General features: G+C 47.8%; 1 protein-coding gene across 9 annotated transcripts in view; it reads left to right on the plus strand.

Annotated features, from left to right (window-relative positions):
* RAD51B (RAD51 paralog B) overlaps positions 1-21,168 on the plus strand; it is a 459,905-nt gene that overhangs the window by 417,638 nt on the left and 21,099 nt on the right. Inside the window, exon 15 of one of the 9 annotated variants that reach the window (XM_084519471.1) lies at positions 13,349-13,477. The exons of the other annotated variants lie outside the window; for them this stretch is intronic. Coding sequence (XP_084375597.1) covers positions 13,349-13,440 — 92 coding nt within the window. The 3' untranslated portion in view covers positions 13,441-13,477. The remainder of the gene's footprint in view (positions 1-13,348; positions 13,478-21,168) is intronic. 9 annotated transcript variants of the gene reach the window in all.

Genomic DNA, 21,168 nt, shown 5'->3' on the forward strand with positions numbered 1-21,168 from the left:
CCCAGCACTATGTACTCACCTTCCAGACTGAGCATATGACTTGCTCAAGGCTGCTGAAGGCACTGGCTGGGCTGTGATCAGGACCAAGTTGTTGCCAGCCCTCCAGCCTCACAACCCTAAGGACAGCCATGTGTGTGCTGAGTTAGTGCCGAGGGCTGCTGCGGTCCCCCTCGGCCCAAGTGGCTGGTTCTGTGCTCTGCACTCACGGGGAAGCCTCTCTGAGCAGCCTTCTGGAGAGCAGAGCATTACGAGCAGAGCACCTGTTAAAATTACTGCGTGCCCTTACAGCGGCGGTGCGGGAGGCTGGGGAGGTGCTGGGGTGTGGAAGCCGATGTCCCTTTGCTCCCAACCACCTGAAAGGGTGGCGTGGAGCAGACTGTTCAGCTATCCTGTTACACGCCTGCTCGCACAGCTTTGTGCTCTCCTTGAACAGGGAAGTTTCCAAGTTTCCATCACAACAAGTAAGCTACTCCACTTCAATAAACTACTTTTAAAAGCTAATAGGTTTCACCTTGGGGAAGAGCAATTCTCCAGTTTTACTGTTACCAATTTTGTGCTTTGAAGAAACCTTTGTAAAATTTCATTTTAATTTAGTTTTAATTAAAGTTTAGATTTTCTTCTTGACAGCGTTGCACTGCTGTCCGGTCAGTCAAACCCTGCTGAACTTGCTTGTAGCCATTTTATCTGGGTATCTTGTAAATATTTGGTAGAGCACTCAGACACAGAAGTGTTTTTTGCTCTTACAGTCACATGCCTGGTTCCAGGACCTTTCAGAAGTACAAAAGGCTGAAGGCAGGGAAAATTCCACTGAGACACATTCAGGTCTCCAGGGAGCAACTGCACTCTGTTTAGACTAAAATTTCTCATTGCTGGTTCTCCTTTTTTTTAAACATGGAGAGATAGAGAGGGGAAGCTGGAGGGTAAGTTTTTTTATTATTATTATTATAAACACAGAAATGCAAGCACTGTTTCTCTCGTTTCTCTCATATTACAGGAACATTTGCAGTCAGAGAGGGAGATAAGCTTTTTAATGCTCTCTGCACAACCTGGGAAATTTCCATCCAAGTTCTAAAATGTTTTACAAACATTAATGAATTAAAGCTTAATCCCCTTCTTCTCAGCCCTGTGAAGTAAGTCCTAAATACAGTTTAAAGACAGGGATAATAAGTCTAAAAAAATTGTAAGTACCTTGCCTGAAATCACACAGGCAGTGTGGCAAGAGGGCTCAGGTCTTTGAGTCCCAGCCTTCTATCTTTTCTGTCAACACAGACAACACAATTCCCTCCCACTTCAAGGCTTGCTATGCTTCCCCTTCTGGGATCTAGTGAAAACATACTGGCGTCACACCTTGACATAAGCTGTTTTTTTCCCCCCTTGGAATACAGAGAACTCTCACTGCTGCTGTCCCGTGGGATCAAGATGCTGAAAAGATCAGAGAGGGATGTGAGCAGGGAAAAAAAAGAGCAAGTCACTGCTGCATCTGCCCTGGACATGTCCTGCCTTTGCTGCTGCCTCTGCATGCACCAGCAGGAGCAAACTCTGCTTTCTTATGTGCTCCCGTATCATATTCAGGCAGGACTTTGTCAGAAATGCCATAACCAGAGCGAGCTCTTGGCTGACAGTAAACTGGGCAGAAGAGCCAATAAGGCATTCCCCTGTATTAAATATCTGAGTTCATTAGCCTCCTGTTTGTGACTCACAGTCTTTATTATCACAATCCCATAGCTACTGCTGCAGCCATCCTCCGCATCCTCGTCAGAAGAGGGGGATAATCCAGCAGCCAGTTCATCTCCAGTGCTGTGAGTCAGGTTTTTACCAGGAGGATTAGGGCCATTGAGAAGAGCTGTTCCCAACAGGGATGAGCCAAAAGCAATGCGTACATGAGTCATGAAGTGAAAGAGAAAGAAGCAAATCTATACATTTTTGAATGATTTTTTTTATCTTCCCTTGTCTGCACTGATCAATAACCAGGTATGCAAAAGGTGGACGTGCATTGGTGGTGGCCAGCTTATGCAGGACCGAGAGCTCCTCACGCCGTACAAACCAACCTGAAGTCAGAGAGCTCCCAACACTAGATCGGTGCTTACCCTCAGCCCTGTAGCTGAGAGATGCGGGGAGCCAAATCTGATGGGAGCCCAGCCGCCCGTGCTGCCTTCCCTGCAGCCCGGTGCTGCAGCCCTGCACCGGGGCCTTTGACCTGTTCATGCCATCGCCATCCGTGCTGCGTGCCCCAGCCCCGGCGCTGGCCCTCGGGTGCGCTGCTGTGGCACGCGTCCCTGCCAAGGATCCAGGGTCCCTGCAGATGCTGTGCACAGTGCTCGCTTCATTCCCTGCTGAAAGGCGGCCAGGCCTGGGGTGGGACATGGCAAGCACTTCGCTGTGCCTGGCAACGCCGCCCAGCTGCCGAAAACAAGCGGGGAAGGAGGGCTGTGTACAAACGCAGGGAAATGTTCACATAGGCAGGATGTAATTAGCAGAGCTGGAATTTGGCCAGGATGCTGGGGTCAAAACACTGGCTTGCAGGTAACACACTGGGAGCTTTCATAATTCAAACGCTCAGGATCTCCTGTTTCCATCCTACCTGGAAGATGTCAGAGGACAGTTCCCTATTTAACGTTCCCAGGCAGCTCTCGGACATCTGACACAAAGGAAAAGGCGTCTGAGGGTGCTGCACCTGCAGCGTGTCGCAGCCAGCAGCTGCCCCCCGCTCGCCGCAGCTGGCAGCGTCGCGTCCTGCCGGGGCTGCACCACATCGCGCCAAACCCATCACACCCCGCGCCCTGCCTGGGCGCTCACGTGAGCCTCAACTTCCCTTACGCAGCTCTCAGGCCCTGAGCCCTCAGCAAACAGCAAGAAAAGGTGATAAAAATAGGGCAGCCCCTCTCATGTTAATTGCAAAAGAGGGAATGTTGCCATTAGGCGCTGCTTCAGCCTCGCTCCCTGCCACGTGAAGAAGTACCAGATCGGTACCGGGAACGCGGTTCAGCACTTCTCCCCAGCGCGTACCAGTGAGCTTTCCCAACCAGCCTTGCCAGTAATACGCAACACGTTAAGAGCTCGTGCCTCCTCCTTCCTTCCAGCAGAGAAATCACGTTCAAAGCAGCTAAACATTTTTTTCCTTTGTGACCTCACTTTCCGTATAAGCAATCGTGTTTACTACGAGGATGTCGAATGTCCACAAAAGGTCAAGGGAGTCATTCATGAACCTCACGTGCGGAAAGTCCGCACGACATTTCTACCACAATGTGGCCCGCAATGTGAAAGAAACCTCATGGCAAACTTTTAACCCCCTGGGGCAGCAGCCCTGCAGGCCAGCCTTAGTTCAAAGCGCCGGCTTCCTCTCTGCAGAGCAGCAAGCAAGACAAGAGGTGTCCCTGCCGCCCCAGAAAGCATCATCTGTGCGTCAGCAACTCGTAGACAGGAGCCCTCCTGTGCCTGCGAGGGCTCCCTGCATTGGCTTTGGGTTGGGTTGGACTTTGGGTGGCTTGGTTTGCACGCCGTGCGAGTCCCCCTCCCTGTCAGGTGTAAGGAATGCGACCATCGACCGAGCTGGGTGGGAGCACCTGAGAGAGCCTGAGTCGAACGGCAACACGCGCTGCAGAGAGGAAAGCACGGGCAGCTGCAGGCAACAGGAAATCCAGCACTAATAAATAAAACGTCTTACAGCCAGAAAGAGGAAATAAACAGCACCAGTACAGACTGAGAGGACAGAAGAGAGGAACACAGCATAGCTGTGGCACAGGAATCGCTGCATTACAGTGAGCTTATTTTTACAGACCATCGTCCCGGCTTGTTGTGTGTCCAGACTGCAAAAATAAGTGGGGGAGTGGAGGGACTGGTCAAAGAGAGGGTCTCTATCAGGAGGAGTTGTCAACAGCCGCTGTAATTAAGGAAGCAGCCAGAGCACACACAACCTGAGTGGCCGCCAAAGCGAAATGAAAGCATTTTTTGTTTGCAGCTATAGCCCCAAAGGATAATAAAAGATGGCTCCAGCGTGCCAAGTTAGGAGCTGCAGAGACACCGTTCCTAAGCAGTGAATGTCCTGCTCCCATCTTTCCAAGCTCACGCGCTGTGGGGAGCAAATCCTCCCCCTGCGTGCACCTCCAGCCCGCGTGCCTGCAGCCACCATCTCGGGAGGCCGCCCGCCGGGCACTCAAGCCCCAAGTGCAGCAGAGACGGTGGGGACGGCACCGGGTGAGCTCTGCCTGCCAGCTGACGTGTGCCCTTTGGTCTGGGATTCCTCCAGCCTCGTTTTTCCCCCTCACACCCCATGGGTGTGCCATGGTCCCTGGTTCTGCTGCCAGCAGTGGGAGCTGCCGCGATCAGCACGGCCGCTGTTCTCCCCGCCGTGGCAGCTGTGGTTGGGAGGTGCAGGGATGCCCTGGCGAGGAGCTTCACGCCACGCATGGCACGCAGGAACATCGCTCTCGGCTCTGCTGGTGGCATCTCACCTGGGCCATTGCAGCAACTGAGCGGGTGCTGAGCTCCCCAGCAGCTCGGCACATAGGGCTGGGGGACAGCTTGGACCTTCTGAGCCACGAGACATCGCTGTCAGGCTTTCACTGATCGCTGTAGAAATTTGTGTGCAGGTTCAGCGAAGGGAGAGAAGTCATTCACAAATCGCATGCATATTTATTCATTCATCCATTGAGTCGGGCTTCCCTTTCATCCCCCCAGCCCCACACACATTGCTGGCATTCTCCCTCAATCCCATCTAATAACCCTGAGGTCTCCGCAAGCCGCTGCTTGCCAATGGGGACCACGGTCACCAGCCCGCCCGCTCAGTCACATGAGATGTTACATGCAAAGGTTTAGCGCTTTCTCCTGACCCCAGCCCCCTTTCCTGTGAAACCCCTGCAGTGTTTTCCTAATCAGGCCCCGGGAGGCTTTGCAGGGTGCAGGATGCTAAGAAGGTGGCTATTTAGCTGCAGTGCCTGGCTGGCAGGGCCCAGTGCTCATCTGGGGCTCACGTGGCCCATGGAACAATGTGCCAGGGGCACCTTGCAGCCAGATTGCTGGATAACCAAGCAGAGCATTTGGTTTCTGTTTCAGTTCTCTTTTTTGGAGGGGAGGGGGCAGGCTGGTTATGAACTGCACCCAGTGCATGCATTTGTGTGGTGTGAAGGGGAAGATCATGGCAAAATTTAATTTATAGACTGCTCATGTTGTTCTGCTACAAGCTTTCTCATTACCTACGTAACTTTCAAAAAACAAACCATAAATAAGTAAATGAAATTGGCTGTATTTTTTTGTGTTCTCTGCTTTTCTCATGCTCTTGAAAGAGTATGCCCGTTCTGCTTGACTGGCTGTCTGATTGTTGTTTTCTATTTTACTACATTGCTTAATTTCTAACTGTAAGCCTTCCAAATCACACAATCAGAGTTCTAGTCTCTACTTTCAAATGTAGCTACTGAAAAGTGCCTACCTCTTTGGTATGTATGGCATTTAACATACTTTGCTTAAATTGGGTATTTCCAACTCAGTACAAATGGGAGACTTGAGAAGTCCTGCTTCTCACAGACAAGAGCGAACCTGAGTAATACAGGAATGACTTTTCTCACTGAAAAACATTATCAACTTGCATGCATAAATACTGGGGTTTAATCAGCCAGTGCTGCGTGCTTGTTTGAAGGAGAAGCTTGTTTAATCCCTCGGGAGGGATTCCAACTTCCAGTGAGAATGGAGATCAGCCTGAGCACCCAAATGGTGATGCGTTCACAGAAAATACAAGAGGGGGATGTCTTTGTATGTGATCTCCCATCATTGCTCTCCCTGCCAAATGAAGGACAGGATAGCAGAGAAGAGCCTTTTCTAGTTCTGCAAAGTAAGTGTGGTGACATGGGGGAGCCTATCTTTGCTTCCAGGTGGCAGTATCTTCAAGACACTGCTCGATATCAACCCTGTCAAATATTTTGACAATGTGAGTAAACGAGCACCCAATGTTTTGGATTTTCGCCTCAGAAGAAGACAAAGTAGCTCGGCATGCCTCTGTCTCGTTAGATACCCTTCTCTGCAGGAACGTACGTGGCAGACGCCCCAGGCAGCAGAAGGCCCGTCGCTTCCAGTCACCGAGTCTCGCTTCCCTCTCCACACAGGCCCCTCGCCACCACAGCCCCATCCAAGGCCAGGGTGAGGGAAGTCCCTGTGGATCACCACGCAGAAACCTGCTGGTGTGGGGACAGCACGCGTGCGTTGTCATTCTGTGCAGGTTTCTGAAAAGCACGACATCCATGGTCCCTTCACAGCAACACAAAATAGAGGCGGCAAGCTGAGGCAGCACACGTGTAGGCACACAAGAGCCAAACCTGTGGTGCCCAAGTATCTTGGCCTGAGGAGAGGCTGGGGCAGCTTCCACCTGTGCCCTGGCTGCAGACAGGAGAAGGGAGAGCAGTGCTTGGCCTGGGGTGTGTGCAGTGGCTGGTCTGGGGTGGCAGAAGCCACGCTGTGAGGCCACGCTTGAACACGGCCACACCACCGCTGCGCCCCGCTGCAAGGCCGGCTCGTCACGGGCACATCCCGCTTCCGCCGTCAGCGGCAGCCCCAGCCTCCTGGGGCTGACGCAAAAACCTCTTTATTCCTGAGATAATAGCAGGGGAATTGGCGGGAGGCCTCTGGAAACATCATTGTCATCGTTGTCATCGCAGTGCTGAAGTGGTTTGGCTTTTGTCTGGCCCTCAAGGTGCAGTGCCCGCACAGTTCTCAGCTGCGCCAGCGTGTCAGCAGCATCAGAGCTGAATGAGGGACTTCAGGTGTCTGGATGGGAGAGCAGTTAGTGGCAACACCGAGGAAGATGCTTTATTACCTCTGCAGACTAAACAACATGAGAAAAGTGTTGGTTTAGGGTAGAGTTTAACAGGAGCTCACTCTGAAGTCTGGGCTGCCATACTCTTGTCTCCCCCACCGCCTTCAGCACTGGTGCAGCCGTGCAGGGAGGCGGGTCAGAGAGCTGGCCTGTCTGGAAATTAAACTTCTGGTTTGTTTCTTTTTTTCTTTAAAATAAGAAGTTTGCTTCAATAGAATGTCTCAGAGTTTTGTTGAAAGAGAAATACACAAATTAAAACATTAGGATATTAAAAAGGTAAAAGTAAATAGAACTTTGAAAAAAAAATGCAGCAGACTATTTTTAAATAAAGCTAGTTAAAACTTTTCTTACTGTATTTATTCATCACTGTCTCTCTCATCAGCCCCTCAGCCATCCGCTACACAAAGCAATAAGCTTAAACTATTCAGATATGCTAAGCAAAGCTACTCTGAATATGGCTCCTAGCCTAATAATTCAGAGCCTTATCCAGTTCCCATGAAAAGCATCAGGAAAGTTTCTTCTAACACTAATAGACATAAGATTGGATTGCAGAACAACTACATAACTTTTGACCAAAAAGTGAAGTTTTTGTAAAGCACCGATAAAAATTCATGCAGGACAGTATGGAAACTCTGACTGGAGCAGTCGTGTTGCTAAATATGTTTCAAGTGAGCATAATCTCTTCTGGAGCCACACTCATTCTCACTACTGATGTGTGCTCTAGGGGGAAGATACAGACCAAACATTTTTTAAAGGAAAAAAGCATTTATAATGTCTTTGTTATGGATGTGCAAAAACACTCCCCCTCTGCTGCTGGAAAACCAGTTCCAGCTCCATTAGCAATAAAGCACATCCTAATTTTTAGAAAGCATTTGTTAGGCAAAACAGGTTATTTTTTAAGATGCTTTTTATTATTTTTATTTATTTATTTTATTTTTGTAATTGCAGCCTTTCTGTTGATGCCAGCTGCTTTAGTTGTAGGTATCTTCTGGGAGGTGGTGTCTGTCAGCAAGTCCCACGTGGGTGTCCCCTTGGCTATCTCTCATAGCCGCCCTTCTGTAAATCACAGCATATTAAAAAAAAAGGGGGGGGGGATAACACTGACATGTGAACTAATCCCCACATCAAAGGGAGCAGCTCTCCCTCCTCTAAACACCCGCCCCCCTCTTTTGCTGGGAAAAGTCTAATGCCTAGAAGGTGATTTACACAAAACTTTATCCCAGTTGTTAGGAAACTTGTAGTGCCACTTACAAGCTGACTGCAGAAGAAACCTGGGAATCAGGGTAACCACAACAGCTAGCCTGAGGGGTTCAGCATTTGGCAATTCGGGGAGGGGGTGGGGAAGGGGGAAGGATTGGCTTCTTACAGCAAACTCGTGCATATGTTGATTGTATGGCAGGATAGGCATGTATACAGACAGATGTAAACGTGACGAGTAGTGTGGGCTGCATGGGCACATATATACCTGCAAGTGTCTGCAAGTACTTGTATATGCACCGGTGTGCCTGTTCTGACACACAGACACATGCACACACACAAGTCTTTACATCTGTTTGGAGCAAGGAGGAACGATGGGAAATATATATGAAAAACACAAGCACATATGGGCACACAACTGTGCATCAGGTATAGCCATGGAGGGGGCTGTCTGTAGGATATCTTAAAGCATCCATTCGTGCCATAGGCCTATTTTTGATCTATAGGTTCAAATGCTAGGAATATATGGATAAGGCGAATACATCTGTATAAGCCAGGATTAAACCATAAACTTATTCCCGTCCTGAATTTTGCAAATGCTCCCTGTGTACTGACTAAGTGTACAAAATGCTTCCCAGTAATGCACTGTCTTTGTGATGCAACTGAAGGGAGGAAAACAAACCTCTGTCTGCCTAGATAACCATCTTTTTCCAAATCAGCTCCAAGTCTGTGCCTGTGCTAGGCACACTCCTTCAGCAGTGACAACAAAGCGTACATGGCATGGACAAAAATTATACTGGTAGCTCTGTATTTAAAGCCAATAAGCCAAAATACCTACCTTATGTGAAATGAGCTGTGCTAATCAAAGCGCATTTCTATGAGTACGTGAATGCAAGAAACAAGACACCCACCAGTATCACTGCTGCTGGCTGATCAGCTTGGCTGCGCTTGCAGCTCTCCTCTCCTGCTTGCTCATGCAGGCAGGGCTCGGGGCCAGCATCCCACCCCACCTCCAGGCCATCCCTTGCCCAGGCCAGAGGGCTACTGACACCCACGCCGGCATAAGCTGGTGTCACCCGCGTAAGCTGCTGTCACTGCTGCAAGAAGCCTGTGATGATCGCTCCCAGTGCCAGCACTGGTGTGCCCTCAGACTGAACTGGAGTGGGGAACAGAGCTGGGTTAAAAAAACAGAGACAGGTTCCTTTTTGTAGCGGGTGGTCAGCTGCAGTCCAGCTGCGTTCCCTGATGCTCGGCTGTGTGACTGCACAGGCAGGAGCTGGGGGCTGGAAGCGAGCAGTGGGGCACCCAGGCGGCTCCCTGGGAAGCCTGTGCTGGCTCACAGAGCGCAGGGACAGTGCCAGGAGTGCCTGGGGGCCCATCACCCACCCCGCCAGCACAGAGCACACGTGGAGGAAAAGCAGAGCCCAAGGGCTTTGCAATTCCAGTTACATGCTCCCTCCGTGTACACTACAGCTCCATGTGCATCTGTGCCTGTCCCCTGCCCCGTGTCAAGTGGAGAGGATGTGAAAGAAACCCCAGTGTGGTTGCAACCTTCACCTCCAGTACACGGAAAAACAAACACAGCCATTCTCTGTTTGTTGATTTAGTGCAGGGTGCTCCTTCCATTACAAAACCATTTCCCTGCAGGCAACAGGCTCAAACCTATTTGCTTATTACTCTGCAAAAGAAAATGAGGGTTTCAGGATAGGCGCAATCTTCGAGCATCTCATCTGTTGATAGAGAGATTGAAAGGCAAGAGCCATCCCAAGTGCCTCTCAGCAGAAGTGGTACGCTTCCTTGCTGCAAATGGCTTTTCATGTTTCCTAGCTCAGAAACACACGCCATAAATTTATGTTTCTCTTTCTCCTCTCCTTTAAATATAAATCTTAGTATGTGAGAGCTTTGTGCTTAGAAAGTTAAGCATGTGCTTCATCACAGATATTCACGTAGACACAGCTCCGAGCACCAAAAGCCTCATCCAGAGCCACAATTCGCAGAGCACCCACCCTCCTGCCCACAGCTGTACTTGTCATACCCCGGCATGGGCACTTCTGTTGGCTGAGGGCTGCGTCCTCTCCCCTTTAGGACAGCGCAAACACCATGCCCACTTTTTGATCTGGCACGGCAGAGCTGGGCTCCAGGTGTGAGACACGTCCTTGCGAGAAGTGAACGCGTAGGAAACATTCACACGAGTCTCTCCTGGCCTATTTGTATTTATGAGGTGCACCCGGCGGCAGTTCCTGTTGCTGGCTGGAACAGGACTGGATGAGCACTGCAAGAAGAGCAGCAAAGTTTACCTAGAGCTGGCACAAGTTTTGGCACTTGGCTAAATTAGCTGTTTCTACTTGAAGCCAGAGCTCTCTGTTTTTGCCAAACCCACCCCCCTGCATAATTAAAATACTCTCAGCACCTTTTTTGTCAGATAAAATCGCATCTCCTACAGCTGGTCTCTGAGATGGCCAAAATCATCACTCTTCTGGCTGGTCTTTTGGCTGGCTGGCACTTTAGCCTTCTCCCAAATCCAGACCAACAGCATTAAAATGGAATGAATGCATGACAGGGGGAAGCATACAACAGACAATGTCAAAGGAAAAGCAGATCAAAAAGAGCTGCTGGTACTGGATATGAGGTCAACCTGAGTACCAAAGCAAGACCTCAGTGTCACTTCCAGCCCTGTCTGAATATGCACACGTGAGATTAGCCTGACCATGCTAAGGCCCAACTTCCCATAGGTATGTTTCCCAGAGCCTTGCTCAGCATGGTAGTGCTGCTCTGCATATTGAATAGGGATGGCAAGTAGTCCCTACATGTGCAATAACTAGGGTAGATTGAGAGGATAACAGTAACAAAGAAAAAAAAAAAAAAAGACACTTTCACACGATGAAAATTTCTGGAAGCTGGGATTTTCATTGCCTCCCCTCTGCCCTGCATTTCAGCTCAGCAGTGTGTGTATGCTAAGTAACGGGTTAATTCCGATCTCAGTGACTCACTCCTAAATTCTTCAGAGCAGGATTCAGTATTGTAGTGTCAGCGGCTGCTGCAAGAGCTGTTTAGACGTCCCTGCACGTAAGGAAGAGCAGGGCGCTGGTTCTGGGCAGCAGCACTGGGAACGTCATGGTTTGTTTAGCGTTCGCCGCGTATCTTCCTAAAAAGTCAATGTGCATCCCTACGGCTCTGCGGGCTGTCTGAGCGTCACGCTGCAGTTTGCTCAGCTTTTATTTTAGCGCACGAAGGGAATTGTCCTGTGAAAGGGTACCTTCTTTTTCAGGTTTAATGGCAGACTGTGTCACTGTAATTTGATTTTAAATTATCTCCTGTTGAGGCTTTCACAAGCGAATCCAACACACATGCATTTGCTCCGTAACAAATTTGACTGTCTGGAAAAACAAAGGTTGATAATTAAGCTAACAGTGGATTATCAGGATGGGGCCTAGGCATGGCCTAAAACCTCAACAAGTTGGTGCCTTAATTTCTGGATACTTATCAAAAGCAAACCTTCTACCTGATGCAGCTTGCCCGTTCTGGATGATCTGGCTCCGTGAGTCCCCAGGCTGGCTGCTGGGCTTTACCGCGGGAAGTCGGCACCTCCGTACACGACGGAGGAATGCTGAACAAGCAGACACCTCTCCGGGGTAATCAGCCATGCCAAATCAAATGCATAATTCAGCTAGATTATGGCTAAATCTGGGAGATACATTTCTCTCCAGCTGATGCATGAGATCCCAGCGCCTTTTGTAGTCTGAAATACCGTTAATTAATATTTATCAGATGTAAAATGTGACACCAGCTACTTCATATAGTATGCCTTGAAGCACTGTACTATTGTTCTTTTTTAAGCACATGTTACAGCCAGGGAGACCAAGGCAGATGAGCACAAGTGTCAGCAGCAGCAAATAGCACTGAGCTGGGAGCCAGTTTTCAAAATCCACCCAGGATTTAAAATGGCCTGTCTGGGGTGCAACGCACAGGAGGCAGGGACAGACACCTTATCTGCAACTTCTTGCATCGATATGGTGGTTTAAGATAAAAAAGTAATATCGTAGCAAGTTTTTTCTGGTGGCAGCTTTGTTCCTAACTCGCACAGGAGTTTGGAAAGCATTTGTGTACAACCCCATTCTCACCCCCCTCGTTTGTGTCATGCTGCTGTGCTGGTGCTCAGCCTTCCTGGGATGTGGTATGGCAGGGCAGGAGGTGTGTTGTGCCATGCCGTGCTGTGCCATGCCAGGCTGTGCTCCTGGCTGCTGGGTGGGCACACAGGACACGATACCAGTGGCTCTCGCTCTCTAAATGTGTTTGATCCCCGCTGGGGCGAGGCAGGGGCAGGCCCGACACGTTTGACAGCGCGGTACCTCCAGACCACCGCAGTGGGGGCTTCCCGGCGGTTTGGCTCCCAGGGCCGCAGTCTCTGGATAACTTCCATCCCAAATGTATGTCACATTTCCTTCCAGAGAAAGCAAAATATTTACACTAATCCAGGGTCACCCGGAGGCCACCCCGCTATCGCGGGCTGGAAGCGGCTGCAATACTGTAAACCGAGGGGCGCGAGGGCGGAGGGGATTAGCACGGGCCTCCAAAATAAACCGTGTGAATGGCTGGCGGCCGCTGCTGCGAGGCGGCGGGCACCGGGGCAGACGGTGCCTGATGGGTGCTTGTGCCACGGGATGAGGAAATGCTGGGCCAGGAGCTGGCTAAGGATGAGGATACAAGGTGGTACGGCAGCTGGTGACATTCTTCTCCAAGCAGCACTGAGCAAATTCTTGGCTTACCTGTCCAGAGAGGACTTCCCGAGAAGCCAGTGCCCCATCCAGCCTACCAAAAATGAAACCCCAAAGCTCGGATCATCTGGATGTGTTTGTGGTCAGCGTCTGAGCCTGCGGCCACACCAATGTCACTTCCTCACCTGTCTTCAAGAATCTGTTTGGAAACCAGAGAAGCACCGAGTGGCTGAGGCTGGCAGGGCCCCGTGGAGCCCCTCTGGTTCAAAACCCTTCCCAGGAGGGCCGCCCAGAGCTGGTTGCAAGGGCCTATGTCCAAAAAAATGCACCTTTTGTTAAGAGTTAAACTGCAACAGTTAAACCTGACTGGAAGGTGCTAGAAGGGCTTGCCCTACAAAAGTGCCCTGAATTTAGAGATCCAAACCCATAAGCTTGAAGTAGAGGACTCACAGCTTCTGTAGTCCCAGCCACCTGAGGGAAAGAGTTGCAATTTCCCACTGTAGTATGGGCAAAAAGATCTTCCTTAGACAGTTCTTCCCACCTCCTCGCAGCCAGAATCTCTTCTATGTGCTACCAAAAATGTCTTTGTTATCGCAAATTATACCCAAAACCTCTGCTGCACACTGCACTACAGGTCTCTGGATGAAATGGCTGTCAGCCCCTGCTGTCCTGCTCTCTTCTGCCTGTTTGCCCCAAACGGTGACCACGGCTGGGTTCCACGCGTGACTGTGGCATTTTGATGCCAGGAGCACCCCATCAAGCAGTAAGTGAACTCGTAACTCCTTCTGTATGCCCTGAACTTGCTGTGGCAGTATAAGGCCGCCAAACCTGCCAGGCCCCGGGCTGCTTCACAAAGCCCTCAACCAGGTAGGGAGATAGAAGGGACCTTTAGGCACGAGGCAGCTGGAGTTGGAGCTTGTTCCCCTTCGCTGCCACCTCCGATCAGGTGAGCCCACGAAGAGCAGCACTTCAATCTGAACGAGCCCGCAGGCTCTTTTACACTGGTTCCACTTCCCAGCAAGACTTGTGTGAAAGCGTGCGGGGTAACCAAAATATTCTCGGGCTTTTCCAGTTATTGTTGCCTGTCTAAGGGAGACATAAATGCATTTTTTGCATCAAATCATTTTCCACTGGCACTTTTTCTCATGACTATCGTGGTGTCGATATCTGAGGTGTCAGTATGGGCCAAAACTGAAGAGGGTGGCATCTAGCCACTCTCTGCCACTTGGGATACATGGCTTTTCCCAGCTTTGCAGAGAAGTTGCTTTATGCTGATTACTAAACTATTAGGTATGCAAGGCATAACTATAACAGAAGGGGATTTCTGCGTGGGAGGGAACAGTATGATTCAGATTGTCTCATCAGCCTTGTGAAAAAAAATATCCGAGCAACAGAATATGCTTTTGCTACGTAGCCACTTATTTCTGTGCCTTTCTGTGCAAGCCGCAGGAGAATCTGACAGGAAATGGGAATTCACAGAACACTTCACTAGTGATTCCCTTGTCGTGAGAGATAGTACGAGCACGGCGAGGGGAAGGAGGGAGGAAAGGCTCTGTTCGGGCACCCAGCTGCCACCTCTTGTAATAGCTCCTTGAGTCAGACATGGGGAAGTTGTATCAGGAATGCTATTCCAGCTCTGGAGGCTTGCCCACTTTGCAACCAGCCCAGTATCTGGTGCACAGACACGTGGCTGAGCATTGCTCACATAAATACCTACTGCGTCGCACTAGTTGTTCAAAGGGATTCATTACTGAAGCTGAGGTAAGAAGTTGGCTCTACTGTTGGGTGGTTATTTTAGAACAGCCTTCAGGAACATACCACCCCTCATTGTGTGGGGTTGCAAAAGAGAATAGTAAGGGTAAACAAAAAGCACTGATTTCAAGAAAAAATATCGTAAGTTGAAGTTCTACCTGAGGGCATTGGTCACTATCTTACAGGTGAAAATACTTCCTAGAACATTGCACTTAGGTACTAAAAATAAAATTATGTCGGGACTTTTCTCTGCCCCGCAAAAAAAAAAAAAAAACAACTCAAATTTAAGACAAAACAGAAGAATGTCAGATGCTTTAAGTTACGGAAATTCACAGTGTAGGTCCCAGCCTGCCCTTCACGATGATGCCCCTGAGAAAAATCAGTGCCATCCATAACAAACAGTTCCACCTTATCAGGGACCACAGAAAGTAGGATGCCTTAATCTCACTCGCGCAGGGACCGGGCCAATTCCAGCCATCACTGTGAGCTTACAGAGGTTTGTTTTTAGCACACTGCTGACAAGACAAATGGCACACAGAAGGCAAATGCTCTTCAGCCTTCTTTTTCAAGGCTGGCTCAGAAAGTCAGAAGCTTGTGTGCTGCAGTGTTATGTGCCAGCCCCATATCTGAGTATCATTAGACACAGAACTAGTATGAGGCTATGCATACTTTCCTAGGCTTCGCACATTCTTTTCACATGTGACACTAACATAAAAGCTATGCAATTGTAGGTATGTTTTTATGAAGCCAGTTAAAAGTCAGTGTGCGTGTGTCATATTTTTGGTACTTTAGTCACCCTCAAAAAGGGGCGCCAGGGGGAGGGGGAAGTGGGGAGGCAGGCTGCAGCTTGCTTTCTTAATAACAAGCAAAACCTTTAAAGCTCAGGTTTCAGTACAGATTTTGTCTCTGAACTCCAGCTATGAAGCAAATAGCCCACAGACTCTTCCATAGAACTGTAGCGGCAAACTCCAATAACAGCTGAAGTGCAGTGATGAAGGGCATTGGTGCCAGAAATACCTGCTAGTAGTAACATACCAAAAACAGTACTTTTAAAACCATTAATTTTAAGATCTCCTGTCTTGGAAGCAATGTCACCAGGAAGCATCTTGGGGCTGAGACTTACCCCATTCCTTCTGCTTATACAGCATGTGGGTCTCACCTCATCGTGACTTATGCTGCTCTCTCACGCACTCTGGCTCTAGTATGAGCTGGGCCTTTGACAAGCCATCTCTCAGCACTGCAGCCCAAGAAAGTGCTTTATGGAACACCAGACTGACCAGTTCTTGAGGCTGACCCATAGCTCTTGAGGCTCTTCCCATAGCCCAGTATGAGAGAGTTCCTGCAATGCGTAGGCAAAGGGGCTGAACTCTTGCAAAACACCATAACTGTAAATCCCAAGGAAACACAGCGATGTATGATACATGATAAATCCAAACTACAAGGCTGAAGGTGTCAAGGGTTTTGCTACCAAGTTTCATAAGGGAGTACAGTTAGGCCTTATATAGCCTGTCCTTGGCCACGCTTCAAGCAGTTTAATGGGGCAATTTCCAGTAAATAGAGAAATTGAATTATGCCAGCATGAAGAGGCCGTCCTCTTCAGAGCCCCTAAACTTTCTTCCAAATGGCAGTACTTCCTTTTTCCAAAGCTATATAAAATAGGATGGTTCAGGTCCTTCCTAGAAATAAAAAGGTGCATTCTTCCTTACGTTCCTCATTCAGTGAAAACTTATATGATGAGAAACCACACACACACGCACATGCCTTGGCATGAGCCCCGATGTGGGCACAGCTGATGTGTCTAAGTGAATGGACACACAGAGATCTCTGTGTAGGTCAGAGCATTTGCCACGTGCAGTGCTGGGAAGTGCACGCATGATTCCAGTGAAAACCCACAAGGTTGGCTGTCAGACATTGTAATGTAAAGATCCTTTCTGGTGTGTCCAAGCCTGAAAGGTTTGTGACATGCTGGAGTTCAAAGATGAGGCAGGTAGGAAACAACTTCTAAATCGGTTTGTGCAGTGGATTTCTGCAAATACAATTAAGATGCCTGCAAGCAGAAAAGGCCATCAGATCTAAATCCTGATTATCTGATTTTTGTAATTAGTACCTATTTTATAGAGTGGTAGACAAATCATCAGCTTCCCACAGTCAGGTATTAGCCCTGTGTCCCTGTTTTGCCCAAGGGAAAAAAAGTCTTCATTGCCATTACGCCAAACTACGTATTGGCCACAGGGTTTAACATCTCTTCTATAAAATCAGCTGCTGCAGAGCTCTGTTTGCTCAGTGCTGGCTGCTGGGAGCATGCTTGCAGAAACCCCATGAAGGATCGTGTGGGTCACTTCCCCCATGTTGAGAAATAAATAAAGGCCAAGTTAGGAGAGCTCCATCTGAAAAGGAAAATAAGGCCATAAAGGGAAAAGGAGGATAGATTCTTAAACTGACTTCAGCTTTAATATTCTGCGGTTGTTTAAGGAGAAATCAACAGGAGCTTTGCCACTGATATCAGAGAAATATTAGACATTTAGTTTGAGAAAAAAAAAATACTTTTTTTGAAGGCATTAACTGAAGAAATGAATTCATTTAAAATCAACAGAGTCCCATAATATTTTGCTTCATGTGTGGTCCTTTCTCCTGTGCTATTCCCACTCAGGGACAATATATTTCTGACAGGCAAGTAGTCACTCTTTCCACAGTTAAATTCTCTATTTGCCTCTAAGATTTCTCCTTCTAGATATGCATCAGATTACGAGCAGGGTAATTTCTAGCTCAGGAAAAATCAACAAACTTCTCCCTTTTCTTTCCTACTGGCTTTAAGGCATTCTAGAAATCCCAGGTGCACCGGTGGCCAGCCCCTTGCTCTGCCTCCACGAAGGCCTTTGCTTTCCATTCTGTTGTTATCTCCATACCGCGGTTTTGCCCACACTCCTCTGGGTACTACTGAGTAACTTTTGGTTCTTCCCAACCATTTTGATCCCTCTGCTCTGCTGATTTACACGAAACTGGAAGGCTGCAGGGGCAGTTAAACTCCTCCCCAGCTTTCCCTTTGGCCAGTTTTGCCACCTTTGTGGATGCTGCTGGTCTTCAATGGGGGGATGCAAGCCCTGAGTAGTGCTGAGACCAATGTGTCTCTAAACTTGACATGGACAGAAAAATGCACTTCCCTTGGAGAGGTTTCTTTTTACAAGACTCTAGACCCAATTTTTGTTCAGGTTTACGGCAGCTGGATCATTCATGCTCACTTATAAACTGTTGATTATGTATAAAAACCGTTTCTGAAGCTTTTCCCAAAGCTCAGGTGACATTTACTGTTTAACTCCCCTCCTTAACTACTTAGTGAAGGAAAAAAACAACCACAAATCCATGCCAGTTTCAGCACCTTTGCCCTTATGATTGACACCTTCCCTCCACTGCTGGGTTAAGACCGCTGCAAGTGGGAATTCCTTCTCCTGAATTAATTAACTCTGTATTGTTACTGCCTTTGATCTACTGCCATAGGAACAGGAGTGAGCACTGGAAAACCTCCCCTTGTGTGCATTTCTTACGCAAATAGCTCTGGACAGAATATTAAAGGGATCATTTAGAAGATGGTGGGCAGAAATTTTCCCCTCTCCAAAGTTGCCCTTGAGACTCATGCTCACTGCGGAAACTGCATGGGAATGGTTACAGACCTCTAGTGGCTCTGTTTATATAGCTTGTCTAGTTTCCTAATTGCTCACCAGTACAGAATTTTGGAAAGCTGTATAGAGATTTCCCATAAGGATTACAACACGGTGTCATTTCATCTTCTCTGCATTTCCCATCCCGTTGCCTGTTTGTTTTATTTTCCTCACCATAACATCTGTCCCACGCCGCTGAGAGATTTCACAATTGCAAACCTGCTATAAATTATGACACAGAGTTAAAGGACTTCAGTGTTTGCTCTCTGCTATTTTTTTCAAGGGACACTGGGTTAGCCACCTCTTTAAAATGGGTCTTTTTTTTTTTTCTATTTATATACTGATGTTTGTAAAAGCTGTCTTTAGAAACTGAGGAAAAAAAAAAAAAAAAAGTATTTCTGTTTTCTTGTGCCCTTTTCCACTTATCATCCTTTGAATTGCTAGAAAAATGCAAACTCCTCTAAGTGCTTGCAGAAAATAATCTCTAGCAAGCTCTGTCCCCAATGGCCTGTGGGGACTCCAGACAGAAAACAATCGCTCTCGTTTCTCCTACCCAGCGTCTGATGGAGCCTGTGGCAGCTTTAGCGTTGCCAGTGCCAGCCCACGTCACTAGTGCCAGGGCTGCAGGCTGAACTGGCCCCTGGTTCCCACCGAGATGGAAGCAAGCAGTCCTGAGTGCTGTAGTTCGGGGAGGCCAGTTCTGCCTGGCTGCGATTAGCAAACAAGCATAACGGGCTGTTTTACACCGACCAACTCTTTCAAGGCTAGCGTCATGCATCATCACTATGGTTAGGAGCAGAAGCATTTGAATGCAAGATAAACCACGCAGCGCTATACTCTCATAATCCAAGGATGTCTCTTAGTCTTTGGTGACTTTACCTGCCATTTTCCTGCGCACCAGCAAGCAGTGCGTATGGCTCCTGCAGGACTGTTCTTGGCTCCCAGTCACGAATGTGAGCGTCACAAACCACAAACATGGAGCACTTGTAATCCTGGCTTCCTTCAGCAGTAAGGATAGAATCAGAGATTTATATGGCTGGAAGGGATCTCAGAAGATCATTTAGTCCAGACTCATGTCCCTAGGCAGGATCATTATACTTATGTCACTCTTGACAAATGCTTGTCTAACCTCATCAACACAGGATAGCAAGTCCACAGCCTCCTCTGATACTCCTGTGCGTCATTATCCTTACTGCTTTCTTTCTTCTAACATCTAACCTCAATCTCCATTTCTGTAATTTAAGTTCATTACTTGTCCTATCCATCAGGGATGTGGAGAACAATTTATTCCCCTTTTCCCAGCCATCTTTCACCTACCTGACAACAGTAACCCTACCTCCCTCAGTCTTCCCTAGACTAAAGAAAGTCAGTTTGTTCGTTCTCTCTTCCTAGGTCTGGATTTCAGGAACTCTGATTACTCCCATTGCCATCCTCTGGACCCTGTCTTGAGCACAGCACCCATAATCCAACTGTGGCCTCATGGAGAACGGAGCAGAAGGCTTAGTTGTAGGGTCTGTGCCTATTTACACAGCATATTACTGCATTTGTGCTCTTTGCATTAGCAATTAACTCATATTTTAATTGTGACCTGTAACATCTCTCACATAAACTTTTTATGTGGAGTTGCTACTTGGGCTACTTGGGCATATTCACCACACTACACAAACAGAATTAATTATTCTTGGCAATGCCCCTATGCAGGAACTTACAACCATCCTTACTGAAATGAATCCTATTTTGAAGACCATTTGCCTAAATAGTTTTTAATTGTAGTTTTATATGTCAGCACATCCATCATCTCCTTCCAGGTTTGTGGTAGACAAGAATGTGATATTCTCTATTCCATTGCCTAAGCTGTTCATAATCACCTTAATCACACTGACCTGGTACAGACTCCCAAAAGACTCTTCCTGACCCACCTTTCCCGTTTTAAAGTGTCATTAATAACTATTCTCTCTGTGTGGTTTTCCAGTTAATATTGCATCATCCTAGACCAGCCCCATTTAGCACAGGTTCCCTTAATTTGTTTAGAAATATCACGTTACCCTGTGACAAAAGCCTCACCACAGTCAAAATATAGGACAACGATTGCTTCTCCCTTATCAACAAAGTTTTTTACTCTGTCATGAAAGGAAATTTGATCCATTTTACACAATTTGTTTTTGACAAATCTATGTTGGCCATTATTCATTTCTTTGTTTTGTTTTAGGTGCTTACAAAAGTTTGATTGTTTGTTCCAGTATTTTTCCGGGAATTGAAGTTAAACTGAACAATCTGCAGTCCCTGGCTCCTCCTTTTTTTCCTTTTGAAGGCAGGAACTACGTCTGCACTTTTCCAGGCTTCCAAGTGTGTTCTTGAGCTGTGTAACATCCCAGAAGCTAGGCTAGGTTATGCCTAGGTCTTTTGAGGTTAAACAATTGGCTGGTGCAATTAACCTAGGCTGAAATTCATCTGGCCCAACTGACTTGAGCACTAACACACTGAAGGATCTTCTAACCTGTTCTCTGCTCTAGTTTTGTGATCTTACCCCCTCTGTCATTGACATTGATGGCAATATTAATCTGAAGTGACAACAAAAGCAAAAAAAAAAAAAAGGTATGAAACACCCTGGGATTCTAGCCATGACCTGTCCATAGATTGTTCTCCACTGGAGAACATGTTTTCAGTTGCCTGGTCATCATCTCGCTGCTATAGTACTGAAAAATTACTTGCTGCTTTAAAGTGTCTTGTTAATTGGATCTCAATTTGCTGCCTGGCCTTTGTGATTGTGTCCTCAAACATCTGGTCCAGCTTCTGAATGCTTTTTTCCTTGAGGCTGAAATTGAAAAAGAGCTGGTGATTTATCTGCTGTTACATTTCCTAGGAATTCCGCAGATTTAGGATAGTCTATGCTCATTGCTGTTCTCTCTGAGACCCTTTTCACATCACTAAAACTTTGCACTTGCCCAAAGCACAAAATGACATGCCTTTAACTACGGAGTACGTGACCTTAATGGAATCACCACTGGTTTATCTTGGCCTAGGAAAGATCAGGAGCACGACCTTC

The sequence above is a fragment of the Aythya ferina genome (assembly GCF_964211825.1).
Source record: "Aythya ferina genome assembly, chromosome: 5".
Taxonomy (NCBI): domain Eukaryota; kingdom Metazoa; phylum Chordata; class Aves; order Anseriformes; family Anatidae; genus Aythya; species Aythya ferina.